The following is a 19,326-nucleotide window of genomic DNA, read 5'->3' on the forward strand; positions in this document are numbered from 1 at the left end:
ATGAATGTATCATGTTTAGTTGCAAGGGTCTGGGCTTGTGCTTCCATATCAGTGCACGTGAGGCCCATTCCAGTGTTAACTAATTCTTGTGTGCAGCCATCCAATTAATTGATTTCCTAATTCCCCTCAGCTGTATGTTAAGTCTCTAAGAGGGGTAAGAGATTACTTCAGACACATGTTAATATGTAACCTGGACTTAACTTGCCGTAGACTCATCAGTCTTCATAACCTCAAGAAAAAAGCAGTGGCACAGTTTCAAAGTTTGTTGAAAAAAACAACAGTTGTGTTACTTTTGAGCTGAGAAATGCAAAGTGGTCACTAATCCTTCATAACTACCCTATGCAGGTCAATAAAACTAAACAAATGACAAATTTCTTTAAAAAAAAGCTCCTTTCTCTTTGTTGGAATGTTGGAAGGCTGAGGTTGCTGTCAGCTCTCACACTCACACGCCCACTCAGGTGAGAAGGTGAAATCTGACAATTTTAAAGAGCAGTAGTTCAGAAAAATGACCTAGGAACACCTTCACAACCAATCTAACATCCCAATCCATCCCCTAGACCAGGGGTCACTAACAAGCGGACCCAGAAGCCGTCCCGGACGGACCCAGGCTTACAGCCAATAAAGAAGGTTATGATTTTAAACCTGACGGGACACTTCTATTTGTAACCGTCGCAGCTTTTGTAGTCTTTACAGAGGTAGTTTAGCGGATGAGGAAACGCACAGACCAATTGCATGCGAGTTAAGTTATCCCACGTGATACTACTCAGCCAATCAAAGACAGAAAGGGAGAGAAACGGGAGTGAGACAGAGAAAGTTCAGAAACAGAGTGAGTCGGAAATGGGAGAGAAACAGAGGAGTGAGAGAGAAAGTTGAGAAACAGAGGAGTGAGACGGAGAAAGGGAGAGAAACAGAGGAGAAATGGAGAGAAACAGAGGAGTGAGACAGAGACACATGAGTGAGACGGAAAAAGGGAGAGAAACAGATGAGAAAAGTGGGAATGGGATATAAGAGGGGAAGAAAGTGATTCTAAAACTATTCAATTGTTGAGATGTGTTGAGATTTATTGTCTGTAACATTCTTTGAGACTTTCGAGTCAAGATGTGGAACAGAAAATTTAAATTATAGATCTACCTTTATTTTATTTTTCTGAAGTTAAGCCCTTTTATTTGAACATGCAGCCCTACTTTTATTTAGTTATTATTGTTGTGAAGGGTGAAAAGCTGTTTGTATCAAGTGTGATGCTGCGTCCAATGTATTTAAGATGCAGCACCTTGACGGGGACGTCTCGACTGCCAGCCACTCAGGGCTGGTGAATTTGTATAAGAGCAAAACAAATGCTAATAAAAAGAGAAACAAAATGCCGGCAATAAAACACAGCTATAACCCTGATGCAGGCCTGAATTTAGCTTGAGAGCACGAGAGAGCTAAGTGCACTTACAGCAGTACGTATGGATTCCTTACTCTTAGAGGTGATGACACAGTCGGCTGCTCACTCAGCACCAAAAGTGCATCCTCCTTACTCAGAAGACAGGTGACAGACAGCAGCTAAAGTCCCACTGGCCAAGAAGAACAGTGACGGCTGGTCTCCCTCGAAGCCAGTGGTGCAACCAATACTTCTAAGGTCACACAATGCGCTATCTGGTGCTCCTGTCCGGCTCCCACGTACATTTTTAAGAACTAGCATGGCATTAGCTGAATTCTAAGTGGCTAAAAAGAAGGCTCAAACGCAGGAGTGACCTCACACAGTCCAAGAACACTTGTCATGTTAACAGCTGTAACAGACACTTAGGATATATATACTTCTAATATAGCTAGTAGCCACATTAGGAGAAACACACACTGTGACAAAAGACCCCATTGTGTCCTCCATAGTTTACCTGCTCTCCTTTAGTCATAACCTCTTGATCAATCAAAACCTTGGAAAACGTTATGTATCTCTATACTGACTAATCAGAGGCAGATAATAAAGATACAAGATAAATTTATTTATCCCAAACACATGCACAGACACAATCATGCAATTGGGGAGACACCTAAATTAATCAAGATAGTGTGTCACCCCACATGTTAGGAGATGTACCTCCAAAACATACTACAGAGAGGTTACACATCTTAAAGTGACATACCCTATAATGTTGCTAGTGCATTACTTTATTATTATTAATGAAACTTATGGACCGGGAATAAACCCATACACATAATTGAAACCTATCATATCCAAGAACAATTGACTGAGCAAGGACCAAAAGGCAAGGTAGAACTCTGGCAGAATTATATCTGGACGTGGAAATATTTATTAAATCAAATCGCATAGTACATAAAAGATGTTTTAAGCATTTTGGAATTGGACTTTGGTTGCACATGAAAATGTATTCTTGAAAAAGATATATATCTATATCTTTTCTTTGTAGAAGGGTTTACTAAGCACCAAGTATCGACCCTACCGGTGAGGGCTGCTTAGTGATATAGTGCATCAGAACAGGACACACTCGGTAAATTTCCAGTGCTATGTGGATGACACCCAGTTATATTTGTCATTTAAACCTGAACCAAGTAATCAATTACCTTAACTTCGAGCATGTCTCAAGGACATAAAAACCTGGATGACCCGCAATTTTCTCTTATAAATTCAGATAAAACAGAGGCTATAATACTTGGCCCTAAACACCTTAGAGATACATTATCTCATGATTTAGCTGCGCTAGACGACATCGCCCTTGCTTCCAATGAAACAGTCAGGAACCTGGGAGTGATCTTTGATCCTGATTTGTCCTTTAATTAACACCTAAAACAAATTTCTAGGACAGCCTTTTTCCACTTGCGTAATATGTACAAAATTAGACATGTCCTTTTGCAAAAAGATGCAGAAAAACTAGTCCACGCCTTTGTTACATCCAGACTAGACTATTGTAATTCATTATTATCAGGCTCCAGCAGTAAGTCGTTGAAGACTCTGCAGCATGCCCAAAATGCCGCAGCACGTGTCCTGACGAGAACCAAGAAAAGAGAGCACATTTCTCCAGTATTAGCATCGCTACACTGGCTTCCGGTTAAATCTAAAATAGAATTTAAAATTCTCCTCCGCACGTTCAAGGCCCTGAATAATATGGCGCCATTTTACATTAAAGAGCTGTTAGTACCTTATCAACCCACTAGAGAACTCCAAGAATTCAGGCTTACTTGTCGTCCCTAAAGTCTCTAAAAGTAGAGTAGGAGCCAGAGCTTTCAGCCATCAAGCCCCTCTCCTGTGGAATAATCTAAGGCTTAAAACCTTCCTTTTTGATAAAGCTTATAGTTACAGCTGGTCCAGTCTTAGACCTGCCCTTAGTTATGCTGCTTTACGTCTAGAAGGTTGATAACATCAACTGGCGCTATGCATTAATTAGTGCGGCAGAACTTAACATGTCGTATGTTCTTAAATAGGAGGCGTTTAGTTTAAAAGGGCATAGAGGTAATGAGGTCTGATCTACTGAGTGGGCCACATGGCTTTCATAGTACTGCCATACAAACCAGTAGCCAGTCAGATTTACCTTGAGCCTCATTGTACCAGCAAGTTCAGCCTGTATCATTGATTACAAGGCAAAAACACCTGATGGTGCATAGGGAATTTGTGACACATGACACACGGAGCTTCTTCCAGCTTCTCCATCCTTACCACATCAAAGTAATTCATATCACATCAATACATGTTTATGACTTGGCCCCTTCCCCGGAGTCCCTGTGCCTTATCGCCCGCAGATCCAGGGCCACAGCTGTAGCTACATCATCATGGATTGCGATTTTTGGATTGCGTGTCAGGTCGCGGTGGTGGATCCAGTGTGGTGGATTCTATGTCGTGCCGGCTGATCATAGTGGGAATGGCGGATTCTTTGACGTGTTGTAGTGAGATAATGGTGGTGGACCATGACCGAGGTGGCAGCTGATGATAGATCCTAGCTTTCGGCATTCGACAATGACTGTGGACTATAGTGAATACGATCTTCATTATAGATCATGATCTTGCTGGCTGCTGACCATAGACTATGATTGCAGCAGGACTGCTTGATATATAGTATTGAAGTTAATCTTCAAAATGTTTACCCTCATCAATGCTACTAAAACTTGTATCTTGATGATTTTTTTCTACACTTGACATCTATTGCACGTCTGTCGGTCCTGGGAGAGGGATCCCTCACATGTGGCTCTCTCCGAGGTTTCTACATATTTTAACCCTGTTAAAGGGGGTTTTAGTAGTTTTTCCTTACACTTGTTGAAGGTTAAGGACAGAGGATGTCTCACCATGTCAAAGCCCTATGAGACAAATTGTGATTTGTGAATATTGGCTATACAAATAAAATTTGATTGATGAACAGAAGCAGGACATTGGTCACTGTTCTCAGCTTTGCCTGTTCTTTCAATATTACAGTCCCATACTGCATTGAAATCTGTACCAAGAACCAGGTGGAAATCTGTGTGACTCTGCAGAATTTTGGTTAAAAGATCATAGAAACCAGCATCAAAAGTGTTCATAGGCAGAGGTCAATGCAATGTTTTTCCCATCTAAACCAATTTTAGCAATGGCAATCTCTCCATCAATATCAGCCCAGGAACCAATAATATCAAACTTCAACTTTTGCTTACAAACAACCAACAAGCCCTTGGTTTTTCGTAGGAGCTGACGAGAAAGCAATTGGGTGGTAAAACGTATTTTCAAAACACCAAATACCCCTAAGGAGGAAAAAATAGCCATCCTCAAAACAAATAACCCTAAACAATAAAGAATCGCAAAACAAAGCGTAGTAAAGTGAAAAGAAAGCTTACTCTCCAACATTTCTGATAATTCCATCATAAGACGAAAAACTCAAATCGACGAACCATAATGCTGCCTAAAAGAGTCTTAGCACCTGCTTAATGCTGTAACATAAATTATGTGTGTGTGGCCTGTGAGTTGGCAGAAGGCTTAATATTAAGTTTTGAATCGTTGATATTTTTTTGTGTATGCTGTGAAGATCTTTCAAGAGCCAGGCCTCGAATTGCAGTGAGAAGGAAACGAATGGCTGACAAATCAACCAGCACCTCAGACCCAGTCACTGAGGATGACCATGTACAGGTATACACACACCTTACAGTAGACAATTGTTTATGATGTTACACTATAGTTTTAAAGTCATCAATTTATAAAGTGTCATTTATTTTATCATTAAATATCCAGGCGGGTGAATACTTTAGTATGCACGGTACAGACTATACATTTTTTTTATGTTATTAGGGCCCGAGCACCGAAATCGGTGGGAGGCCCTATTGAAATTGAAATGATTATTATTAGGGCCCGAGCACCGAAATCGGTGGGAGGCCCTATTGAAATTGAAATGATTATTATTATTATTAGGGCCCGAGCACCGAAATCGGTGGGAGGCCCTATTGAAATTGAAATGATTATTATTATTATTATTATTATTATTATTTTTCCTTGCTTACTAGAATTGGCTTTTTGAGGGCTTTAACATGCTCAAAAAGTTTTAAAAGTTTGCAGTAAGTTAGAAAGTCGTGAAAATGGACATATTCTGGGGTATTTGGAAGTGGGCGTGCCAAAATGGCTCAACAGCGCCACCAACGGAGCTTCCCCTCATTTATGGAGAAACACCTCATTTAGCATTCACTGATCCGCACGAAATTGAAGACAGTTGTGTATCATCACCAGATGCACAAAAAAACCCGCTAGGAGCAATATGAAAAACGCAACAGGAAGCACGCCATTTTCGATTTCGTGGCCATTTTGGTCATATTCCATAATCCTTTACTTTGATATACTTCTCGTACAGGTTTCATCACATCAACTGAAAATTAAGACGAGTGTCATCACAACAAGATGGAGATCTAAAGTTATCAAAGAAACAACTTTTCGTCACACTGTCTGACTGTGGCGGGGCGTCACATCAGCTCGCCATGACACACGAAAACGCTTTAACTTCCGTGTTCATGGGTCCATCTCCCTCAAACTACATGTGTGTATCATCAGCCCCCCTCCCTTGAAGATATTCAGATGGTTTTAAAGAATGGGCGTGGCAAAATGGCTCAACAGCGCCACCAACGGAGCTTCCTCTCATTTAGAATTCACTGATCCTCACGAAATTGAAGACAGTTGTGTATCATCACCAGATGCACAAAAAACGCGCTCTGAGCAATTTGAAAAATGCAACAGGAACCCCGCCATTTTCGATTTGGACCATATTCCATGTTTTTTATTTTCAAGTACTTCTTGGAGAGCTTTCATCAGATCAACTGAAAATTTAGACGAGTGTCATCACAACAAGATGGAGATCTAAAGTTATTGAAAGATCAATTTTTCGCCATACCGTGTGACCGTGGCGAGACGTCAAAATGTGACTAAACGCCATCAAAACACAAGCTTCTGTATCTTGGACATATTTGGTCCAATCGAGTTCAAACTACACATGTAAGACAAGAAGCGCGACCTGATGACATCAACAAAGACACCATGACTTAAAATCATAGCGCCACCTGCTGGCTACAGGAAGTGAAGCGTTTATCTTGCAGCAGTGCGCAAATGCATGCAACGCTGAGACGAGCGCTTGGTCATCGAACGTTCTCTCTTCCCCGACCGCAACAGACTTGAAATTGCCTGTGCTCGGGCCCGTTAGTGCTACAACGTAGCCCTAGTTTTATTTTGTATTCATTTTTTTGTGCAACAAAGCAGGGGAGCATACCATATAGCGGTTACACTATAGCTAAGTTACACATTAGACAATGATCCGCTTTTAGCATAAAATGAAATATAACAGAGCCATGGATATTTAAATTCAATTTAAGGCTGAGCGTTTGTTTTTGAAAAAAAAATCTGAAATTGCATCAATCATTCTCTTGCCATGGGACATTTAGGATTCTTCAAGTTTTGCAATACGTATCGATAAGATACATTTTTTAAATACTGAATTTGCTTAATCAGGTATCATTGTGTTGGAGTTTAAAAGTCTAGCACTGGGCCAGGTTCTAAGTCTAGACTTCTATTGCAACGCGTATACAAATAGATTTCAGAATTATTAGTATCACTACAGTTTCAAAACATTTCACTAGAGAAGCTCAAAGTTCAATAAAATGGAGCTTATTTTTCACAGGAGGTTACGCCGAGCAGGCTCCGGAACCCAACTTAAGGCTAAACCTTGATACCATCGCTTATATTGTCCACCTTCATCTCTGCTATGTCTTTTCATCCAATCAGGAAATGGGTGTCTCCATCCCCCTTTTTTTTTTTTTTTAAATCTAATTGTCTATCTCCCCCTACTTTTCCATATTTTGAATGTTATCAAAAGCAATTACGTTTGGCCTATGATCTCTGACACCTAACAATTCTTAGTATTCTTAGTATGACAGCAGTTTCTATTTTTAACTTCAGCATGTTTAGGAGATATCAGACTGCACTTTAGAAAATGTATTGCATATATCACCACACTAGCTATTTTAAGTTAATAATGTTTTTTAACGAGGATATAACTACTCAAAATGCTTTTTTAATGAGTATATTTAGTTGGAGTACACCATGGAGAGAGAATATTTATGATAAGTCATGTGCACTTCAAACAAAGGGGGAAATGTATGAATAGTGAGAGCTTATCTCTCACGATGAATATCTGATATTAATGAGAACAGTTCAAACTCAGACTAGAATGTTTAACAAAAGTTTTCTTCAAAGACAAAATCGTGGTTGTAATGGTAGAGCCGAACCCACCCAATTCCTCAATATTTTTCAGATATTTTATCGGTGTAGCATTTTATATTCTGTACATTTCCCCCAATAGCTTTTCTGATGTTTTTCCCTTTTTTGATACCTTATTATAATATTGATTTGTAAGGTCCTACTCAATCTCCAATAATTTTGTAATACTGCTTTTCAATAAACTCCGAAATCTCCAAGGGAGCATTATAGATAAACAGTGTTGGGAGTAACGCAGTACATAGTAACGCGTTACTGTAATTCCACTACTTTTAGCGGTAACGAGCATGTAACGAGGTATTTTTTTAAATCAAGTAACGCAGTTACAATTACTGAAATTTAAATGAGTTCGTTACTTGCGTTAAGTCGATTGCGATCTACTGGTCGACCGCGAAGGAAGTGTGGGTTGATCGCACTGGATAAGAGGCAGTCATGAGGACGCTCCGGCGCACGTAACAGCTCTTTTTCTTTTTTTCGCCCCCCCCACGCCTCCGCCACATAGTCGCGCGTTTAGATTTCTCATCTGCTCTCTGTATCGCTCACGGCGAAGTTCCATCCCGATGCGCACACACACAGGTGAGCACACTCCCACCAGCGGACAGAGAGCTTCCGCGCCCCCCCCCCCACCCAAAAAAAGCTGTAAACCTAGGGGAAACACTGACAGTGTTGGCGTGTCTATTAAATCTGTCCGCTCCGTGAGAGCTACAGGCAGTTACGCAAGGTGAGCTGATTCTCTCTCCAAAGAGGAAATAGGCTCTCAGATCATAAGTTTGAGAAGCTTCTCCTCACTTTTATTTCATTGGGCCTAATGTGGTAAAAAAAACACTGTTAAATGACTGAGACAGTTATTTTGTATTAAGTTAAGTATTAAAAGGGATTTTTGTACTACTGCTTTATTTGAAGGCGTGTTGCCCTGTTGATTACAAAAAATATGTTTATTGTGTTTAACTGTTCAGTACTATTCATATTCATTACATTTGAAAAGCAGACATATAAGTAACTTAAAAGTTACTTTCCCTAGTAACTAATTACTTTTGATATACAGTAACTGGTGAAGTAATTCAATTACTTTTAAAAGAAGTAACTAGTAACTGTAACTAATTACTAATTTTCAGTAACTTGCCCAACACTGTAGATAAATAATTAAATTTAGAAGCTACTACCATTTCAACTGTAATCACTTTACCCCAGAATGATAGCCTTAGAATTATATATTTTATTTTGCTCAATAGTGGGACATAATTTTAAGTATTTATTTCATCTAGATTTTATAGGCACTTCTTTCCACGTGGCACCCGTCTAAAATTGAACTCAAAGACTGGATTTGAATCACTGGATTACTCCAGATTTTTTTAAGTTAAAACAGTTTTCCCTCACTGGAGGGTGGTAGTCTGTTACAGTTGGGGCTCAAAAATATCATCATTAAACATAAGTCTGACTTAGTTTTTTCTTGCTTTTCTGTTAAACATGTTTGTAGAGGACATTACTTCTGCAAACCAAGGAATCTTCTGTAAGTGTAACCAACATTCGGAGATGCCTTTTTGTTTTTGCAGATTTTATCTCTGAGGAGCAAGAACCTGGTGGGCATCACTCTAACCAACTGTGGAATCACAGAACTGGTCCTCAAGGACTGCCCCAAGATGATGTTCATTCATGGTAACACTGATATTTGATGATTCAGTGATGTTTTTTTGAATTATTAATCTTTATAAATTAACTAATAGCTGAACAAGTGTTCCTTATTTAAATAAAGTTGTCTTCATTTTTCTTGAATAATTCTGAGCTTTATTTCACATTAATGCTTTATTCACAATAAATAAGATGTGCGTTAGCGAATAAATTATAAAGATCATAGAGAATTATGCCTTGAGAAAAGAAAGATGGAATCCAAACCATTCAATGATGATCTGACACTACTTTTACTTCTTTAAAAGTAAATAAAGATGATTTACCTGAGTTTGATGAAGAGAGGAGAGCTTGGTGAGTTCCCCTGCTCGGTTCAGGAGCTTAAACTGTTCCACAGCTGCTTCAGGAAGTATTTCAGGATGTTTTTCGTATGAAGAACTTCTGCAACAGCTGGCACCAAGACAATAGTTCATGAGTATTTAAATTGACAAAAGTCCATTTAGGGAGAACATTTATTCATTCATTACCCTGCTTCAGTACAGGCTTCTCTGTTTACTGTGTTAATTAATGGACTCAAGAATAAAGTTATATAAGCAGTCACATTCACTGAGTTTAACATAACTCGCAGCATTTATCCTAAGTCTCTATGCTTAATCACTCACTGCGCTGTCTCTTTGTGTTTCTTCCCTCTGCAGCCACTAGATGTCGAGTGTTGAAGCAGCTGAGAGTAGAAAGTGCCCCCATAGTGAACAGGTTTGACTATGCTCAATGTAAGAAGTTGGACATGGAACAGGTCCTGGATCAAATTTTGAGAATGCCTCCTGAGCGGAACCGCATCATCTATATGCGCCCTATGCATCGGGTTGGTAATCTTAAAAAATTAACATAAATTGTTATGAGGGTCCCTCTGTGTAGGAATCTTTTGTCATCCCTTGTTGGATCACTGTTATTATTTTTCTCCCGTCTTCAGATTGACACAGTGGCATTGGAGCGTCAGCTTTTCCAGGGACCATATCCCTACCACATTGCTGTAGTGCACGAATTCAGCAACCCTCCAAACATAAGGAACAAGGTTCGCATTCGCAGCTGGATGGACACGATAGCCAACATCAGCCAGTGAGTCGTATTTCACAAATAAGTCTACCTTTGTGTCAGTTTATGGCCAATATTTGCCAGGCAGTGTTTGTTCTCCCTGCTTTCTCTGTCCCTTTGCGAAATTGAATCCCTGACCCTACGATGTGTTTACTTTTCTAAGAGATGGCAGAGTCAAATGTTTAACTGGTAGTGTAGTTTCCACATTGAAAATAGTTGTTGTCATGGTTTGACTAATACTAATTGGAACTCCCAAACACACAAGGCTTGGGATGTGTTCAGCACTTCATTTACACTCTTGCTCCATCCGGTGCACAATGGAGTAGTCAATCTCCTTAACATAGTTTTTTTATTGCACTATGACAATTTCATATCATTATTATAGTGAGCAAAATTATCACAGTAATCAGTATTACTAGGGTAATGTTAAAATGTTCAAAAAGTACTGATGCTCAAACCGTTATATGAAGTATTAAATTTGAATGATATGTCATTGATGAAAATTATAATTTTATCATTTTTTAATGACAATAATATAATGATAATGAAACAAAAGTCAACACCATATCAAATTTGCGACATTCACATAAAAGAAAAGGATGATCTTTTTAAAATATTTTTGAATGAAAACTTCCCGTAATGCAGGTATATATTAACACAATCTTAAATAAGTACAAATGTACATGGTTGTAGATATTGTTTTTCAAAAGTCTTGGCATATTAATTTCTCTGTTTAGTCATGTCAGAATATAGTGATAATGCTGTATGATGTTTTTTTCAGTATGACTCAGTGTGAGTCTCTACTGCCTTTTACATCATTTAAAGTCAAGTTTCTCTCCGAACAGGGCAGGAATGGAGGAGACAAGTTAATAATAATAATAATACATTTTATTTGTAAGGCACTCTTTATCCGAGAATCTCAGAGTGCCACAAGTACATAGTTAAAAATCAAAAATCAAATTCCTAAAAACTCAAACTCAAAGTAAGAACGCCTTTTTGAATAAAAAGGTTTTTAGACCAGTCTTAAAAGAGTCCAGGGTCTGTGTTGCCCTCAGGTGGTCAGGGAGACCGTTCCATAGGCGGGGCGCTGCTGAGCAAAAGGCCCGGTCGCCCATGGTGCGGAGCTTGGTGTTGGGAACCCGAAGGAGCGAGCTACTTGTAGATCTGAGGGTGCGGGTGGAGGTTTGGGGAGTGATGAGTTCTTGTAGGTAGGGAGGTGCATGTCCATTTATGCATTTATGGGTGAGGAGTAGGACTTTGTAGTCAATCCGGGTTGAGACAGGGAGCCAGTGGAGTGAGTGTAGAATTGGTGTTATGTGCTCATATTTACGGACTCTCATCAGGATCCTGGCAGCGCTGTTTTGGATGTATTGCAGTTTTTTGATGTTCTTGCCAGTGATCCCAGTGAAAAGTGAATTGCAGTAGTCCAGTCTAGAGGAGATGAATGCGTGGACAAGCTTCTCTGCATCTGACAGGGTTAAAGTGGGGCGGAGTTTGGAGATGTTTTTGAAATGGTAAAAGGAGGTTTTGCACAGGTGTTTTATATGGTCATTAAAGGTCAGGTGAGGATCAAACCTAACTCCCAGATTAGTGACTGTGGAGGAGAGGGGTATGACCTGACCGTCGAAGGTGAGCTGATTTATGGAGGATGACTGAACCTGGTGTGGAGTGCCAACAAGAAGGGCTTCAGTTTTGCTACTGTTTAACTGGAGAAAGTTGCTGCTCATCCATGTCTTTTATCTCCCCAAGACAGGCGGTGAGACATGAAATGGCTACAGAGGGGTTAGGGGCAGTTTTGATGTAAAGCTGTGTGTCGTCAGCATTACAGTGGAAGGACATCCTATGTTTGCTGATGACACGACCGAGGGGAAGCATGTAAATAATGAATAGGATGGGGCCGAGGACCGACCCTTGCGGAACACCACAGGAGACAGGGAGCAGTCTGGACTTGCATCTTCCCAGTGAGACATATTCAGTTCTGCCAGAGAGGTAGGACTGAAACCACTTGAGTGCAGAGTCTGATAGTCCAACAGCGTTGTAGAGGCGCTCTAGGAGGAGAGTGTGATCCACTGTGTCAAATGCAGCAGTCAGGTCCAGGAGGATGAGGAGTGAGGGTGATCCTGCATCGGCTGTCATCAGCAGGTAATTTGTAACCCTGAGCAAAGCCATTTCAGTGCTGTGGGCTGAACGAAATCCTGACTGAAACTTTTCAAACAAGTTGTTATGTTTGAGGTGGTCCTGAAGTTGAGAAGCGACCACCTTCTCTAACACCTTGGACAGGAAGGCAAGGTTGGAAATAGGCCTGTAATTTGCTAGAACCTCCGGGTCCAGGGTGGGTTTCTTGAGAAGGGGACGGATGACAGCAACCTTGAGAGTAGGTGGGACACAGCCAGACTGAAGGGAAAGGTTAACAACCTTGGTGATGAAAGGACTGAGAGTGGAGATATGTAACTTTAGCAGAGCAGTGGGAATGGGGTCCAGGATACAGGTACAGGATTTCATTTTTTTGAGGATTGCCTCAACATGGCTCTCCTGAACCTCAGCGAGATGTAGAGGAGACAGCACACTCGTAGATAAGGTGTTGGTGTCGAAGGGAAGCAGAGATGGAGAGCTGGACATCAGAGAGCGAATGGTGTTGACCTTTGATCTAAAAAAGTCAATGAAGCTGTTGCATTGCTCCTCTGTAGCCTCAGTTGAAGAGGGTGGTTGTGGTTTCAGGAGATAGCTTATGGTGGAAAAAAGCTGTTTGGAATTGCCAGGGTTTTTATTGATTACCCCGGAGTAGAACTGTGAGCGAGCATCTTTAAGGGAGTTGGATTAGGCCCTTTGATGCTCACGGTAGGCCAGTTTATGGACAGTGAGCCCAGTGTGTCTGCAGCGTCGTTCCAGGGCACGCCCAGCTGTTTTTATTTTCCTTAGCTCATGTGTGAACCAGGGAGCGGAGCGTGAGAAATTGACCTCACGTGACTTGACAGGGGCATGGAGATCCAAAACACTTCTCAGTGATGTATTGTATAGTTCCACTAATTCATCCATTGATGCAGAGGCTGGGCAGGTGATGAGCTGGAGATCCATGGTCATAGTGGCCGACGCCTAGGTCTAATAGTAGGCAGCATAAAAGTTAAGGCCACTGAGACCACTTTGTGGTCGGACACACCAAGATCATAGACCTGTAGGTTATTGATGGAAGCAGAGTCAGTGATAACCAGATCAAGAGTGTGCCCCTTGGTGTGAGTAGGAACCTCAACATGCTGCTGCAGCCCAAGACACTCAAGCACACTCAGGAAATCTGCTGCAAACTGACAGGAGGGGTTGTTGACATGGATATTTAAACCAACAATGACAATGTTAGTTGACATAGTGCAGAGGGAGGTAAGGAGATCACTTATCTCAGGTAGAAAAGATGGGTTTGGTTTTGGAGGACGGTATATGAGAAGCACTGTCATGGAGTATGGAGATTTGCATTTGAAGGCCAGGCATTCCATAGAGGAAAGATCAGGCATTGGCAGAGGAGACAGTTTTAGCTCAGCCCGGTGCATGACGGCTAGTCCACCACCACGACCAGAGCTGCGTGCCTTCTCCATGTAGTTATAGCCAGGGGGGCATGCTTCATTAAGCACGGAGTAGTCCCCTGGTTTGTGCCAGGTTTCGGTTAGGCACATGAAGTCAAGCCCTTTGTCCAGAATATGTTTGTATATGAGGAGGGATTTATTTGTGAGGGATTGTGCGTTTAGCAGCTCCATGGTGGTAAAAGACAGAGGTCGGGGTGGAAATCCCTGAAAGCTCCGTAATACACTGTAATCCACTCCGTGTCTTCCATTTTGCCTGGTATTGGGTAGTATCGCGATGTTTCCAACGATGACTCCGAGGTTTGCTCTGTTTCCTGATTTCACGTTGAAGCCGCAGCGGGAGCCTCTATGGATGTAGGGAGGTCTGTTTTTCAAAATCCCACACTCGTGACAGAGGGCTTTAAACCCTTTGTCGGACGGAGCCATGAAGCGGCGCCAACGCCATAGCTGCGAAGCGGTGTATGAGATCATTGCCAGCACCAATGTAAAAGACAGGACACAAAACAAGCCGCGCCATCCGGCAACGACCACAGGCTGGCGAGCCCCAGCTCCCGAGTCATCACAGAATAAGGACTCCAGTAGAGCAGGTAGGCTCTATTAATCCAAAGTCCGCTGAATAAAAAAGTTTTAAAAAGTCACATAAATCACAGGAGCGGTAACAAAGTGTCAAGAGGAGCGGCAGCCAGTGTGCGCCAGCGTACCCTCTTGTTTCTCAAGTTGAGTTGAGGTTGAGGTCAAGTTGCTATGCTAAGTACTAAAATCTGAAAGGTTGGGTTCGATCCTCACATCACTGCTCATTTGTCAGTGTTTCAGGTCTGTCAGCCGCTCTCTTCTAAAATTGACTACTTTTTACTTTTTACATTACACATCTTATAGTATGGTAGTTTTAAATACAGGGTTCATACACATTTTGACCAATGGATTTCCATGATTTTTCCATGACTTTTTCATGCGTTTAAACCAAATTTCCATGACCGAACATTTTGTGAAATCTCTGTGTATTCGCGAAAAAGTGACAATGTGGTATTCAAACTAACAAGGAGAATTCCAAGGCATACAGTATACCTTAAATTACACAAACCCAAGTACCCAAGTTCCTGCTTATATTTTAGCGTTTTTCTTTAAAAGCATATGAATTATTTAAACTCAGCGTAAATGAACTAGGGATGGGCATTCGATTAAATTGTCTTAATCGATTGTTGGGAGAATTAACGATCGATTTTCGATTAATCATTAATATTTTCATATTAAAATTCACTATTTATAGGCTATGTTAAAATGCAGTGAAAATAGAAAAAACAAAGCGTGTTTCCTCATTGAGATCTTTATTCGAAGATGAACAACTCTTGGGGCAGATAAACAGGATCCGTTCACTGGTAACACTTGAAAAAATGCGCTGCTGTACTCTAACTAAGCCCTGTTGGGAGCTAGCTGAATTTGACTGTTCTCGCCCTCTCAGTCAAGTTATTGTCACGCCCTAACTCCCGGAACCCCTCACACAGACCCGGGTCTGTCCGGGTTCCCCTCTGCATGGACTGACGGTCTGTGTGCGGACATGAAGCCGAGCAGCGCAGGTTAGCTCCGGGTTGCTTTCTCCAACTGCTAACATCCTCACTGTGCTGCGTTCAAGGCAACTCGGATATTCCGACGTCCTGCCACATAGCGAACATGCAATAGTTTTCATCCATAAAAAAATAATGTAATAACGAAACTCATCGTCTATTAATTATGCCCATCCCTAAAATGAACAACATGAAAATATTAATATAACAAATTTCCATGACTTTTCCAAAACTTTAGGGAGATTATTTTTTTCCATGACTTTTCCAGGCCTGGAAAAACATTTTTTTTAAATTCCATGACTTGTCCAGGTATTCCATGACCGTACGAACCCTGTAAATAATATATTGTACTGGGTTGAAGACTTTTTAGCCTAGGTTATCAGGATTTTGAATACAATCAACCTAAAGTTCTCCATTCATTCGCTCGGCTGGTTGAAGTTACCTGGCTGCTAGGCTTCACCACCATTACCACACCTGAACGCAACCATGCCAAATAACTTTGGCTGCTCTGTTCCAATGTGGATAGTGGTCCTACTTTGCCGAGGTTGCTTTAGCACAGACTGATGATCCGTGGGTGACAATGGGAGCAAAGTTTGAAATAAAAGCCAGTTCTATTTTGTGCCAGGCTCCAGAAAAGGCGCACCCACCCCTGGACGGGTACCGGGATGGCCCCGATTGCCAACAGTTCATATAAAGCTGATGGAAAAATTGTCACACACAGTGTACTACCATATAAATGTCTTTAAAATTTTAGTACTAAGACACTGCCAATTTTATGTTTCTAATCGTCAAACACAGATGGGCGTTGATATCTTCTACGCTGAATATTAATAATAGTCCATGACAAAAAGATGAATGAATTAAATTAAATGTATTTAATTCAGTAAAATTTTAAGGGCCAAATCATAACATAAATAGATCAAGACCTTAGAATGAATAGAGAAACCCACCAGTTCCCTCAATGAACAAGAACTTCGGCGACTGTAGAGAGAAAAACTCGACAGGGCCACACAATTCCGAGTCTTGCAAAGTGGTCAGCTATGGAGCTGCAATGAGCCCTGTAATTTCCAACAGTAATACCTATCCATGTTATATGTAGTTTGTGTTTCATTAAACCAGAGGTGTTAAGTAACGAATTACATTTACTCACGTTACTGTAATTAAGTAGTTTTTTTTTGTACTTTGTAATTTTTTGAGTAGTTTTTTAAATGGGTAATTTTACTTTTACTTAAGTAGATTTTGACTGAAGTATTGTACTTCGCTACATTGGAATTACATCTGTTACTGAGTAAAAAAAAAACATAGTTCAAGGCGCAAGGCAATTCTCACTGCAGTGGCAGATGCTGCATAGAGTGGATGAGGTTCCCTCATGTGCACTTTCAACATATGAAAACTGATTGTAAAGTTTACTGTTCGCGAAAAATATGCGCGACATGCACAAAACTGGGAGCCACTGCAGAGGGGCTGAAGAGCAACCCGCGGCTGCAGAGTTATAAGTTCCGACCCCTTGCTACGGCGAACGAGCGATTATTTCTCTGGGCCGTCGTTACAGAGATGCGCACGTCTAAACATTAGTTCGGCTATCTTTTTCCCCTCCCGGTCGCGCGCACCAGATGTTATGGGCGCACCACACAGTTTGAGAATCACTGCGCTACACAGGCCTGGCCCTAACACATTTGGGGCTCAATGCAAGCTTGACTCCTGCTAATGGAAGTGAGTGGAGTCCATAACACACTGTCAATTATTTACATAGAATTTATTTAACCAAGGCAGGCATGTAGTTGATATAGTGATGATTTGCTACCAGAAATAAGATTTAGTTATATTTAGGCTTTTTAAACTATATTTAGGCCCTGAATAACAAACAGCATCTCACATTTAAAACTGACGTATCATTAGGTAACTAATAATAAACCACACAGAATAATAACTGTCACAAACATCTCCCTAGTATAAGAAAAACTTTGTGTTCACATGGAATAACAATCACCTGTTACAAACAGGAACATCATACTGGTATAAAAGAAAATACAAAAGCCGGCACTGGAAAACAACAAATAAAACGATCAGTTCAACCCCCCACATTGCAGGCCTGATAACTGGATTATTTTTCGCCCAATAATGGCTACTCATGACCACCCCGATAATATTGCCTTCAGTAGGTCCGCTAGCATCCACACGTAGCTAAATGGTCGTCCAACGAGGCTGAATGGAACCGCTCGTGTTCGTGGTAGCTATCGGTGCTATTCAGTTGCGTAGCTCCCACGTAGGCTGCGCAACTGGGGAACCACAATCGTCCGGGTTGCTAGGTGGCTCTCTGAGCAGCCCGTTAGCTTGCCAGATGACTGCGGTACACCTCCGCTAAATCCGCTAGCACTAGATATCTCCAAAAACGGAAAACATAAAATACTTCTCTGGCTGAATGAACACAACAAACGCTTAGGTACAACATTTAAAATGGTTTCACCATGCATGAACTCGTTCATGCACAACACTGCCTGAAACTCAACACTGGCCTACCTGCCTCGGCCGCCTGCAAGCAACTCTTCAGCTGTGCTGCTGTTCATTGCACAGATACCCTGGATTAGCTCTACTCACCTTGAAATTCAGCTGCCGCTCAAACTCAACAAGATGTTTCTAGACTAGTGCTCTAAAGGTGGACCAAAGTTTAACCAAAAGTTTAAATATACAGTGGGACAGCGGCATTTAAACTTTTTATTTTAACTGTAATGTGGTTGATGTCTTGACATGTCCTCCCAAAAGTTGATTGATTATTTATTTAAGCCTCGGAAAACACACTGAGGAATAAGACCCTCATTTACAACGGTCCCGAGGGGCAGTTATTAAATGTTGTGTTGACATGTTAAATTTTTAATGTTTGACATGTTTAATGTGTTGCACTTATATTTGTAAAGATTATCCTTTAATTAATTGGATTTATGACCCCTTGTCCTTTTTTGCACTGTATAAGAGCGGCCCCACTTGAGTAGATTTTTAGATGGGTACTTTTACTTGTACTTTAGTAAAAGTTCATCAAAGTAAAGGTACTTTTACTTGAGTACAATATTTCAGTACTTTTTACACCTCTGCATTAAACAGCGTACTTTCCCAACCCAATCAAACAACTTCAAGAAAGAAGTGGCATAGCCACCTACCCGCTTATGGTTTTATTATGGGTGCCGCCTAGTGGCTGGCACCACTAGGTCCATGCTTTGCAGGGCAAAGCCCTAGAGGCAACGCGCCATGCAAAGCATTACATATTACTATTCTGTATACTTCTTATTATGGGTGCCTAGTGGTGTACCACTCTCTCTCTCTTAAAGCAGCCAGTCTGTCTCTCTTCACAAAAAAAGAAAGTCTATTTTCGACCCGGACGCAGAAGGCACCCATTCGAAATTTCTCGGCAGGAGGAAATTTCTAGTTTCTCTTCACCGTTCTATATACAAAGGCATATAGAACCCTAACCCACTGGACATTTTGTGCCCTATGAAAGAATATAATACTGACCTAAGCCAACCACCAACCTGGAAAACGCATTTTACTCTTCAACAGCCCCAAATGAGCTAGATAACCACTCCATATATATATACATTTTCAAAGTGACGAATGTAATTTGTTGTGCAATAGAGCTAGACAATTCAAATAAAAACCTTTTTTTAAACACAAAAGTGAACATTACTCATAACATGCTGCTTGGAGATGGATGCATAAGAATTAGAAAATGGATGGTTAGTTTAACCTGCTTGTATAGGTATCCGGTTTTTGA

At 41.0% G+C, this 19,326-nt stretch overlaps 1 protein-coding gene across 4 annotated transcripts in view; it reads left to right on the plus strand.

Annotated features, from left to right (window-relative positions):
* The window catches only part of fbxo38 (F-box protein 38), a 63,481-nt gene that overhangs the window by 29,407 nt on the left and 14,748 nt on the right, over positions 1-19,326 (plus strand). For all 4 annotated transcript variants that reach the window (XR_009921691.1, XM_062393386.1, XM_062393385.1 and 1 more), the window contains 4 exons: positions 4,989-5,089; positions 9,265-9,367; positions 10,033-10,199; positions 10,308-10,453. Coding sequence is in view for 3 of the 4 variants with exons in the window: in XM_062393386.1 (XP_062249370.1) it covers positions 4,989-5,089; positions 9,265-9,367; positions 10,033-10,199; positions 10,308-10,453 (517 nt within the window). In the remaining variant the exon portion in view is untranslated. The remainder of the gene's footprint in view (positions 1-4,988; positions 5,090-9,264; positions 9,368-10,032; positions 10,200-10,307; positions 10,454-19,326) is intronic.

Source organism: Platichthys flesus, chromosome 8 (assembly GCF_949316205.1).
Source record: "Platichthys flesus chromosome 8, fPlaFle2.1, whole genome shotgun sequence".
In the NCBI taxonomy this organism is placed as follows: domain Eukaryota; kingdom Metazoa; phylum Chordata; class Actinopteri; order Pleuronectiformes; family Pleuronectidae; genus Platichthys; species Platichthys flesus.